Source organism: Temnothorax nylanderi, unplaced genomic scaffold (genome assembly GCF_030848795.1).
Source record: "Temnothorax nylanderi isolate EJ_2023f unplaced genomic scaffold, tnyl_v1.0 TNYL_tig1426_pilon, whole genome shotgun sequence".
Classification (NCBI taxonomy): domain Eukaryota; kingdom Metazoa; phylum Arthropoda; class Insecta; order Hymenoptera; family Formicidae; genus Temnothorax; species Temnothorax nylanderi.
The window spans coordinates 2,588-15,448 of NW_027250488.1; the positions used below are offsets into that span (position 1 = coordinate 2,588).

The 12,861-nt window shown below is 35.9% G+C and overlaps 2 protein-coding genes across 2 annotated transcripts; both read right to left on the minus strand.

The window, feature by feature from the left end:
* Positions 1-5,768: 5,768 nt before the first annotated feature.
* Positions 5,769-8,978, minus strand: LOC139787322 (uncharacterized). Its single transcript, XM_071726388.1, has 3 exons — positions 8,743-8,978; positions 6,215-8,655; positions 5,769-5,822 (listed from the first exon to the last, which is right to left on the minus strand). Exons 2-3 carry the CDS (start codon positions 8,501-8,503, stop codon positions 5,769-5,771), a joined length of 2,343 nt encoding a protein of 780 aa, XP_071582489.1. The 5' UTR covers positions 8,504-8,655; positions 8,743-8,978.
* On the minus strand, positions 8,769-10,693 carry LOC139787323 (uncharacterized). The gene is made up of 4 exons (XM_071726389.1): positions 10,399-10,693; positions 9,775-10,285; positions 9,214-9,604; positions 8,769-8,822 (listed from the first exon to the last, which is right to left on the minus strand). The coding sequence occupies exons 1-4, from the start codon at positions 10,691-10,693 to the stop codon at positions 8,769-8,771; spliced, it is 1,251 nt and encodes a 416-aa protein (XP_071582490.1).
* Positions 10,694-12,861: the final 2,168 nt, after the last annotated feature.

Below are 12,861 nucleotides of genomic sequence, written 5' to 3' on the forward strand. Positions count from 1 at the left end.
GCTATTGGTTGAACATTGTTGAAATCTCGTAGTTTTTGTCGGAAATTCGAATATAGTTCGTTCCTCTCGTGCGACGCCAATGTCAGTCATTGTTACCTTTTTTGACCTGCGATTCGGTGAAGCCCCTCCAACGAGTTTTTTCGTCTTTGTCAGACATGGATAAGTTCGTAATAATACGAGAGAGAAAACAAGAAACATCTGTTTCTACAACAGCATTCAGGTTTAGTTCTGATCCAGGCACAAGCAGTGAAGCAGTAGACACTTCGACGTTGAGGTCACAAAACACGGAAGACAATTTTGCCTCAAAGAAAGCACTAAACAAAGGTACGTTAATTTTTTTATTTTATCTTTTTTTGCACAAAAATAATTTATTTAGTTGTAGTAATACTAATAGTAATAATAGTAAACTATTTCTACAGAAAAAGTAAATGTATTTTCAAGTTAAATATACATATACATTGTTTATGTAAATAAGATTTCGGAATTATCATTCGTGATATATTAGTGCTGTATATGCTCTGTTAAATGAAAATAAAATATCAAACTCCGTCATCGTAATTTTCACAGATCTGTTAATAAGAATATTCTAATAAGTATGTGAAATATTCTGGGAAGATGTGAACAGTATATTATTTTCAGGTGATAAAAAACTATTATCTTTAACAAAATGGCAAGAGCTTCATAAATGGCTAGATCTTAATTCGGAGGGAAAGGCAATTTGCAAATTTTGCTCAGAAGCAGTGAGTAAAAATACATGTTCAAATTTGGATAGTCGAGATGTACGCTCTGTGAATTCGTTCGTTACAAATGGCTTCGATTGTTGGAAGAACGCGACAATACGGTTTAAAAAACATGAAGAGGGCAAGTTTCATAGAAATGCAATTTTAGCCTTACAAACATTAAAACAAGTCTATTATTGAAAAAATTTCTGATATAAAGAGGAAAGAAATGGCCGATTCTCGAGTTGCATTATTAAAAGTTTTTAGTACTGTGAATTTTTTGGCTCAACAAGGTTTACCTTTCTGAGGACACCTCAACGAAGAATGTTCTAACTTAAGGCAATTTTTAAAAATGAGATCTGAAGATATTCCGGAATTGAAGTGGTGGCTCGATAAACCAGCCGGAAGTTACAAGTGGCTGCATAACGAGCACATAAATGAAATGTTGGAGATTATGGCTCATGATGTTATAAACATTATTTTAAAAGAAATTAAATCCATGGAATTTTATTCTATCGTCGTGGACGAAACGTCAGATATTTCAAGACTGGAACAAGTTTCCATTAACTTCCGAATTACGTTGCCAGACTTAACAATAAAAGAAACATTCTTAGGTTTCTACGAAGTAAGCAACACTAAATCGGAAACGCTGCTAAATGTTATAAAAGATGTCTTATTACGTTATGACTTATTGTTAGTCAAAATAGGAAATTTGACAGAAATAATTTCAAAAGTTTTGAAACTTGGTAGAGATGTTTGTTTAGGCTTATTAATGAACGTCTAAAAAGTCCTGATAAGTTGAAGATAAACATTCGCCACCTTAAAAAATAGGTGCATTTTTTCGGTTTTTTGCATATATCTTGTGAAATAACAATTTTATTGAAAAAATAGTTATTATCAAGATGAAAGCTTATTAAATTGTCTACAAAAAAGTATTATTCAATTCTTTTATAACTATAATAGTTTTCGAGAAAATGGGCTGCGAATGTCGCGTAAGTAGTGAAGTCCAAACACTTTTTATATTATACACGAAAACCCCTATTTTTTATTGTACCATCTTTTTCTACTAATTAATTTAAACAACTTTTATCTGATAAAAATTGAAGTGTTGCAAGGGGAACAATGTAGGTATTAAAATCATGTAAAGGTCACTTTCAATTTTTCTGGAACAGTATATTCTTGAGACTAAATCAAATCAAACTTCAAAGTCCTGTACCATATTTCCCTCCAACAAACAATTGTCGAGATATCGTATTGAAAAAGTTACCAAGTTTTCCTTAAATATCTTAAAAAATATTAGGCAAATAAAAAAATGTTTCAGACAAAAGTTGTTCAAATTAATTAGTAGAAAAAGACTGTACAAAAAAAATAAAGGTTTTCATGTCTAATATAGAAAGTGTTTGAAGCTCACTAGCTACTCACGCGACATTCGCAGTCCATTTTCTCGAAAACTATTATAGTTATGAAAAAATTGAATATACTTTTTTTGTAGACAATTTAATAAGTTTTTATTTTAATAATAACTATTTTTTCAATAAAGTCAATATTTTACGAGATACCTATATGCAAAAAAAAACAAAAAAATGTATTTATTTTTCAAGATGGCAGCAAACGCTCACCTTCAATTCATCAAGACTTTTCAGACATTCATTAGTAAGCCTAAACAAACATCTCTACAAAGTTTCAAAACTTTTAGAATTATTTCTGTGTATATGCTTAAATTGAACTTATTTTGACTATGCTATCCCACTTGGCATGTTATGTTGCTGAAATATTGAAATATTCGGAAACAATGCAAAAACACTTCATTAACATCTCACTTGCAACTATGCATCTAAAATATTTCAAAAATGTACCTGCACCATGTTTTTTGCAATATTGCATTAACAATATGTCTGAAATCTTTCAGAAAGTTGTTTACAATATTTATAAGTTTCTGTAATATTGCAAAAAAAATGTAGCAGATGCAATATTTCAGAAACATTTCCAAAGCACTATTACGTTTACTTTGCACGAATAATATTTCTGTAACATATCAAACGCAACACCGCATCTAAAATACCTGTGAAAAATCTCCGAAAGATTGCGTCGGTAATGAAAAATTGAATTGCAGGCAGTGAATTTTCTACAATATTGCGGGAGAAATATTGCAGATGCAATGGTTTAGAAACATTTCTGATACATGATAAAACTATTATTACGTTTGCATTTTACGCGTTATATTTTTGAATGTTTCACATACAATATTGCATTTGTAATATTTCCGAAAAGTTGCTGACAGACTTTAGAACTTATAAAAAATTAAATTTATTATTATATAATTATTGCATTTTTTCTCTTTTATTAAGAATTTTCTGATATTCCATATTTTGTCATATGGCATTTTTAATATAAAATATAAAATATTTAATAATATTTAATATAAAATAATATTCGACGCTGACTGGCAAAACAGATTTATTCGTATATCTGTATTGTTAATATTGTTATGCGATAGCTTTATGCTCACCAAAATAAGCAAGTATAAGAAAGAAAGAAGCGTCAGAGTCAGAGGATCACCACTACCCTGTTCGATCATCGATGTCAAGCGACAAGGCGCCGGTATACTACTTGGATGGGTGACCGGTTGAGAGAGCGGTTTCTTCGGACAAACGCGCGACGGCTATACGCACATATACGGCTTAATATATTTTTTTTTGTTCCGGTAATAAAATATTTTATTTTTCACATATCAACAAATAGTTCTTGCGTCAGTAAGACAATTTTGTATGCTAATACGAAACATTTTTTTAGTGTGAAATGTATTTGAAAAATCTCTGAAGTGTTTCCGCAATATTTCGTAGATATATTTGAGAAATACTTCATAACATTGCCGAAATCTTTCAGCATGGTCGCATTTGAAATAATTGCGGACATTGAAACATTGCCGAAATGATGTAGAAACGGTCGTGAAAAATTTCTGAAATATTAATGAAAGATGTAATATTTCAAATGGAATTTTGCAGAAATGCCTCTGAAATATTACATGCCGAGTGGGATATGATGTTAATTAATATGTATAATGCATATGTTAAAAACATACTAAGCAATTATGATAATCATCTTTCATCATTTTTTGTGCCCTAACAGCGAGATTTGCTTCATTCTAAATGTGTCACTATTTCAGGCACATTATTTAGCTGTTTCTTCAGAACGCAGTGTCACAGGAAATATTTTATTCAAGTTGATTTCAAATGGTCTCGCCAAACTGATAAGTTGGAGTGAGTCAGAAGGCGATAAAACAAAGTTCTCAAATGTAAGATTATATGAAGTTGTATTTGGTAAGTTGTAACCTTAGGTTTTTTGAATTTATCATGTAAATCTCTTAGTTTTTATTCTATTTGCATCAAGCTATTTCTTTAGTATCTATATGGTACACGAAATATACATTAGTATGTTTGTTCTGCTGATAATATCATTTTATCGCAATTCCCTTTGCAGGTGCAGTTAAATTAAAATTTCATGATAGTTCTCTTACTTATGCTGAAGCCAAAATCAAGCGTTGGTTCCAAACTGCTAATGGAAGGAGAGTTAATGATACTCATCATGATTCTGACGCCTAAAATATATTTGTAGTTTTTCATTATATTTTGATTATTATTGATAGCTTTGTCTACTTTTAATCCCTGGCAGCGCTTTGCTGCCAGGAATTAAAAGTATTGTAATTTAGTAAAAGTCAGTTTCTTATGATTTGTTATACGTGCAATATTCTATTTTTATCATAAGACATGTAAATTGTTTGATTTTTTCCTAATAGATATATATATATACAGGGTGTATCAGAATGTTTGGTACTTTTTTCATATTTAGATAGAGCGAGCCAAACTGAGTCGAAAAGTCATGTACCATTTTGCAATTTTCGCAATAGTTGATGAGTTATTAATGATTAAAAATCGCCGTATTGGCCCGGCCCACCGCCAAATTCAAGCGCGCGGCGAGATGCGGCCGCCCCGCGGTCGGCGCGCGGGCAGTTGTTTACTTCAAGCGGCACGAGCGGCGCGTAACGCCGGGCCCCCGTCCTGAGCGATGATAGTTTCTCGCCTTTTTTAAATAAAAATAAAATTTTCTAACAACATAGAAAAATTTTTGTGCGTACTTATGTACATACGTGTGTACATGCATACACAGTAAAATATCAATTGTACTGCTTAAAAAAGCGATTACTCAATTTACTTTTTTTCTGTTAGTAAGTAACGGTTGTCTTTAAGAAAGAATATTTTCTTGATAATAGTCTTAAAATGTACAAATTTTAGAAAGAGTCTTTATCATGTACTCGAAAGAAGAATTTATACTCCTTCAAAGAACATTAATAAAATATTATCAAAGAAAAGTCAAATAATAAGTAAATCGAATTTTTGTTTAATTTTATATTCTTAATTGAAGAATTAAACAATTAGATGCCTCTTCTTGCAAGACCTTTCATATCATTGTGTGTCGTGTCGACAAGATCGTCAAGTCTTCTCGCAGAGAGTATTCATTATGTATGTACATGGCTCTGTATTCCACGTTTTTCAGACCGAATGGTGAGTTTCCTAAGAGATCTTTTAATATCTCAACATTAATTGAACAAATTTACAGATATGGATCAATTGGTCTATGTTTCTGATACTTTGAATCAGTAAACTCACCATACGGTACGGAGAACGTGTAACTTAACTTCTGTAACTACCGCTGAAGATGGCTCAAAGCTGAGCCGAAACGTACGGATCGATGTAATGTATCAAAACGACGAATAAATCAGTTATTTCTGATATTACGCACTGTGATCTGCGTCTGACCGTCATAGCCTTGACTTCTCCTATTTTAGCAATTCAATTTATTTCTCGATTAACTGGCGTGATATATACAAGAATGCACAACGTTTCGGCTCTATATTCGAGCCCTTTTCAAGTGCGAACTGAAACAGGAACAGCGAAAAAGAAAAACTATATAAATAAATCGAGACAATATTAAGTTAACGACGTTATTAAATATTGAGCAATACCTATCATCTATTGACTCGTCACATAATTAGTACAGATTCCTGAGTTCATGAGCATGTTCCCGCATGGCCCTAAAGGTCAGCTGTGGACCAATCTTAATTTGTAGCAACAATGATATATGAGGAGAGAAAGCGACGATCAAGAAAAACTTACGAATTTCATAATAGGATTTCGCGTATGACTAGTTCTTCGTTGCGACATGTTACATGTATGCGAGTACTTGGGAGACTGAGCGGACAACGAAAGAAACAAGGTGTCCCGAGGTAGAAACATAAACAGTTAAACTGACATGATGACACTGTCGTATATCGTATTTAAATTCTCGGTATCTTTTTTTAAATTGATCGTGTTCTTATTTTTCTTTATAAAGAACATTTCAGCGATCTCTCTCATTTTCAAGTGAGGTTCTTTGTGTAATATTTTCGGATCTGACCACTTAAAATTGTGGTCATTCTGTATCCGGTGCTTGCTTACGACAGAGAAATTGCTGTCATGTTTTTTAATATCGCTGAAATGTTCTTTCACTCTTGTCTCGAGATGTCTCTTCGTCTGCCCAATGTAAGACGCGTCGCAATTCTCACAATCAATTTTGTAAACCACATTAGTTTCCCTGTTAGTCGCTAATCTGTCCTTGCCCCTCCTGATGACAGCACTGAGTTTTTTCGGTATCTTATATACCACGTCACAGCGGACTCTCTCAAGAGTACCCCGTATGCCCGCGCTTAAGCCCTTCACATAAGGGATCACCACACATCTGCGTACATCAAACGTGCTGTCGCGTTCGGAATTGGTACTCAAGTCCCTTCTATTTTCTAATTGTCGCAATCTATTGTTAATATGCTTATTAACCAACTTAATCGGGAAGCTATTATCCACAAGGATATTTTTAATAATATTAATGTTGGCGTGATGGAAACGCTCGTCCGACAACAAGATAGCACGATCCACTAAGTTATTTATACTGTTGATTTTATATTTGAGTGGATGGTTAGAAAAGTAATTAATGTATCTCCCCGAAAAAGTTGGTTTCCTATACCAATTGGTGATTAACTCATCACCGTCCCTAATCACAATAGTATCCAGAAACGGCAACGAATCACCAGTTTCAATTTCATAGGTGAAACGCAACCGTGGGTGGTAACCATTGAACGCTCCCAATAAAGCATTTATAGCTCGCTTCGGCACTATGGTAAAAACGTCATCTACATAGCGGAGGTAAACACGAACATCGAAGTCCAATAAACTTAAACAGTGAGTCTCAAGATCCTCCATGACCATATCAGCTAATATTGGAGAGAGGGGAGATCCCATGGGACTACCATAGATCTGCTCATAGAACTTGTCATCGAAACAAAAGCTAGTGGAATGTAAAATCAATTCTATGGCATGGAGGAACTGAGGCAAACTGAGCTTCGTATTTTGCGAGATATAATGCCATCTTTTTCTCACCGACTCGTACACCAACTCATTCGGGATGTTGGTGAACAGTGCTGTGACATCAAGAGACACAAGGACCTCGTCGGAGCCAATCCTCACATTTGCAATCCCTTTTACAAACGACCAACCATCCCTTACATGAGATCGTGGTTTGGGGATAGAGTCATGCAAAATCTCATGTATAAAGCGCGCGACATTATAGAGGGGACTGCCTATTGCTGACACGATGACACGCATGGGAAACCCGGTTTTGTGTATCTTCGGCAAGCCGTAACACCGAGGAAGATTTCCATTCGTACAATATAACTGCTTAAAGATTTGGTAATCAATGATGTCATTGTCGTGCCACGACTTCACGAGTTGGTTAATCTTAGTTGTGATCTGTTTAATGGGATTCTTATCCACCTTTTTATAAGTGGAAGCGTCACTTAATACCTCCGTCATACGATTAATATAGTCAAATCTATCCATGATCACCGTTATTTGACCTTTGTCGGCCTTGGTGACAAAGACATCATCGTTATCGCGCAAAAATTTTTTACATTTTGAGAACTCATTAAGGATGTGTCGGTCAATATGACAAAAATGTTTGTTGCTATTTAAAAAGAGTTGAAGAGAATTTGCTATTGCGCTCCGTATTCCGTTAGTAGCATTCGGAGGAAACTTATGGCTGTTAATCTCGACGCTCTTAATAGTTTCTAACGTCGCGTTACAGCGGTCTTTTTTACAAAAGCGGGAAACCGGTAGAGCGAAATTGTCACCCAAGCTTAAAAAATTAATTACAGAGTCCGGTATCTGTTTGTCAGTGGTGTTGACTAACCATTTCTTGTTATTATTATTAAGAAACGCGCGGCAAGTATCTTGTCTGTCCAATATTCGATTAAACTTTTTGACAAGTTTAATTCTGACGGATTCGTTATGCTTAAAGATTTTTTCTTTGTTAAAGTTGAAAAAATTGTCAACGATTGATACAGGTAAACACAATAGCAATTTGTCCTCAATCTCCCTGATTTTAACCCCTAACCAATTTAAATGCTCATGAATATCACTAATCTCTAAATTTAGTATTGCTCTCTGATATCGCATTTTAGATCTTTCGAACTTATACGCAGTAGTGGGATTGTGAAGACGTGTGTTAGATTTAAGATATTTGATATGCGGAGGTAGTACGTCCCGTCTTCTGCATCTCAGTAGAAAAATGCGTTGTTGTGTCAAGATGCCAATCCTCTTTTTTGTGTGAATCCACGATTTTAGCAGCCTCGTTTTGTCAACGCCGAACCGTTCTGTGATGTTACGGAAAAATCCATCGTTCGTAGTAGTCACCATTGTCTCAGTCGAAGGTGTGTAAAATATCAATAATAATTTCGTCCGCCAGTGAATAAAATCAGCAATTCAATTTATTTCTCGATTAACTGGCGTGATATATACAAGAATGCACAACGTTTCGGCTCTATATTCGAGCCCTTTTCAAGTGCGAACTGAAACAGGAACAGCGAAAAAGAAAAACTATATAAATAAATCGAGACAATATTAAGTTAACGACGTTATTAAATATTGAGCAATACCTATCATCTATTGACTCGTCACATAATTAGTACAGATTCCTGAGTTCATGAGCATGTTCCCGCATGGCCCTAAAGGTCAGCTGTGGACCAATCTTAATTTGTAGCAACAATGATATATGAGGAGAGAAAGCGACGATCAAGAAAAACTTACGAATTTCATAATAGGATTTCGCGTATGACTAGTTCTTCGTTGCGACATGTTACATGTATGCGAGTACTTGGGAGACTGAGCGGACAACGAAGAAACAAGGTGTCCCGAGGTAGAAACATAAACAGTTAAACTGACATGATGACACTGTCGTATATCGTATTTAAATTCTCGGTATCTTTTTTTAAATTGATCGTGTTCTTATTTTTCTTTATAAAGAACATTTCAGCGATCTCTCTCATTTTCAAGTGAGGTTCTTTGTGTAATATTTTCGGATCTGACCACTTAAAATTGTGGTCATTCTGTATCCGGTGCTTGCTTACGACAGAGAAATTGCTGTCATGTTTTTTAATATCGCTGAAATGTTCTTTCACTCTTGTCTCGAGATGTCTCTTCGTCTGCCCAATGTAAGACGCGTCGCAATTCTCACAATCAATTTTGTAAACCACATTAGTTTCCCTGTTAGTCGCTAATCTGTCCTTGCCCCTCCTGATGACAGCACTGAGTTTTTTCGGTATCTTATATACCACGTCACAGCGGACTCTCTCAAGAGTACCCCGTATGCCCGCGCTTAAGCCCTTCACATAAGGGATCACCACACATCTGCGTACATCAAACGTGCTGTCGCGTTCGGAATTGGTACTCAAGTCCCTTCTATTTTCTAATTGTCGCAATCTATTGTTAATATGCTTATTAACCAACTTAATCGGGAAGCTATTATCCACAAGGATATTTTTAATAATATTAATGTTGGCGTGATGGAACGCTCGTCCGACAACAAGATAGCACGATCCACTAAGTTATTTATACTGTTGATTTTATATTTGAGTGGATGGTTAGAAAAGTAATTAATGTATCTCCCCGAAAAAGTTGGTTTCCTATACCAATTGGTGATTAACTCATCACCGTCCCTAATCACAATAGTATCCAGAAACGGCAACGAATCACCAGTTTCAATTTCATAGGTGAAACGCAACCGTGGGTGGTAACCATTGAACGCTCCCAATAAAGCATTTATAGCTCGCTTCGGCACTATGGTAAAAACGTCATCTACATAGCGGAGGTAAACACGAACATCGAAGTCCAATAAACTTAAACAGTGAGTCTCAAGATCCTCCATGACCATATCAGCTAATATTGGAGAGAGGGGAGATCCCATGGGACTACCATAGATCTGCTCATAGAACTTGTCATCGAAACAAAAGCTAGTGGAATGTAAAATCAATTCTATGGCATGGAGGAACTGAGGCAAACTGAGCTTCGTATTTTGCGAGATATAATGCCATCTTTTTCTCACCGACTCGTACACCAACTCATTCGGGATGTTGGTGAACAGTGCTGTGACATCAAGAGACACAAGGACCTCGTCGGAGCCAATCCTCACATTTGCAATCCCTTTTACAAACGACCAACCATCCCTTACATGAGATCGTGGTTTGGGGATAGAGTCATGCAAAATCTCATGTATAAAGCGCGCGACATTATAGAGGGGACTGCCTATTGCTGACACGATGACACGCATGGGAAACCCGGTTTTGTGTATCTTCGGCAAGCCGTAACACCGAGGAAGATTTCCATTCGTACATATAACTGCTTAAAGATTTGGTAATCAATGATGTCATTGTCGTGCCACGACTTCACGAGTTGGTTAATCTTAGTTGTGATCTGTTTAATGGGATTCTTATCCACCTTTTTATAAGTGGAAGCGTCACTTAATACCTCCGTCATACGATTAATATAGTCAAATCTATCCATGATCACCGTTATTTGACCTTTGTCGGCCTTGGGTGACAAAGACATCATCGTTATCGCGCAAAAATTTTTTACATTTTGAGAACTCATTAAGGATGTGTCGGTCAATATGACAAAAATGTTTGTTGCTATTTAAAAAGAGTTGAAGAGAATTTGCTATTGCGCTCCGTATTCCCGTTAGTAGCATTCGGAGGAAACTTATGGCTGTTAATCTCGACGCTCTTAATAGTTTCTAACGTCGCGTTACAGCGGTCTTTTTACAAAAGCGGGAAACCGGTAGAGCGAAATTGTCACCCAAGCTTAAAAAATTAATTACAGAGTCCGGTATCTGTTTGTCAGTGGTGTTGACTAACCATTTCTTGTTATTATTATTAAGAAACGCGCGGCAAGTATCTTGTCTGTCCAATATTCGATTAAACTTTTTGACAAGTGTTAATTCTGACGGATTCGTTATGCTTAAAGATTTTTTCTTTGTTAAAGTTGAAAAAATTGTCAACGATTGATACAGGTAACACAATAGCAATTTGTCCTCAATCTCCCTGATTTTAACCCCTAACCAATTTAAATGCTCATGAATATCACTAATCTCTAAATTTAGTATTGCTCTCTGATATCGCATTTAGATCTTTCGAACTTATACGCAGTAGTGGGATTGTGAAGACGTGTGTTAGATTTAAGATATTTGATATGCGGAGGTAGTACGTCCCGTCTTCTGCATCTCAGTAGAAAAATGCGTTGTTGTGTCAAGATGCCAATCCTCTTTTTTGTGTGAATCCACGATTTTAGCAGCCTCGTTTTGTCAACGCCGAACCGTTCTGTGATGTTACGGAAAAATCCATCGTTCGTAGTAGTCACCATTGTCTCAGTCGAAGGTGTGTAAAATATCAATAATAATTTCGTCCGCCAGTGAATAAAATCAGCAATTCAATTTATTTCTCGATTAACTGGCGTGATATATACAAGAATGCACAACGTTTCGGCTCTATATTCGAGCCCTTTCAAGTGCGAACTGAAACAGGAACAGCGAAAAAGAAAAACTATATAAATAAATCGAGACAATATTAAGTTAACGACGTTATTAAATATTGAGCAATACCTATCATCTATTGACTCGTCACATAATTAGTACAGATTCCTGAGTTCATGAGCATGTTCCCGCATGGCCCTAAAGGTCAGCTGTGGACCAATCTTAATTTGTAGCAACAATGATATATGAGGAGAGAAAGCGACGATCAAGAAAAACTTACGAATTTCATAATAGGATTTCGCGTATGACTAGTTCTTCGTTGCGACATGTTACATGTATGCGAGTACTTGGGAGACTGAGCGGACAACGAAAGAAACAAGGTGTCCCGAGGTAGAAACATAAACAGTTAAACTGACATGATGACACTGTCGTATATCGTATTAAATTCTCGGTATCTTTTTTTAAATTGATCGTGTTCTTATTTTCTTTATAAAGAACATTTCAGCGATCTCTCTCATTTTCAAGTGAGGTTCTTTGTGTAATATTTTCGGATCTGACCACTTAAAATTGTGGTCATTCTGTATCCGGTGCTTGCTTACGACAGAGAAATTGCTGTCATGTTTTTTAATATCGCTGAAATGTTCTTTCACTCTTGTCTCGAGATGTCTCTTCGTCTGCCCAATGTAAGACGCGTCGCAATTCTCACAATCAATTTTGTAAACCACATTAGTTTCCCTGTTAGTCGCTAATCTGTCCTTGCCCCTCCTGATGACAGCACTGAGTTTTTCGGTATCTTATATACCACGTCACAGCGGACTCTCTCAAGAGTACCCCGTATGCCCGCGCTTAAGCCCTTCACATAAGGGATCACCACACATCTGCGTACATCAAACGTGCTGTCGCGTTCGGAATTGGTACTCAAGTCCCTTCTATTTTCTAATTGTCGCAATCTATTGTTAATATGCTTATTAACCAACTTAATCGGGAAGCTATTATCCACAAGGATATTTTTAATAATATTAATGTGGCGTGATGGAAACGCTCGTCCGACAACAAGATAGCACGATCCACTAAGTTATTTATACTGTTGATTTTATATTTGAGTGGATGGTTAGAAAAGTAATTAATGTATCTCCCCGAAAAAGTTGGTTTCCTATACCAATTGGTGATTAACTCATCACCGTCCCTAATCACAATAGTAATCCAGAAACGGGACTACCATAGATCTGCTCATAGAACTTGTCATCGAAAC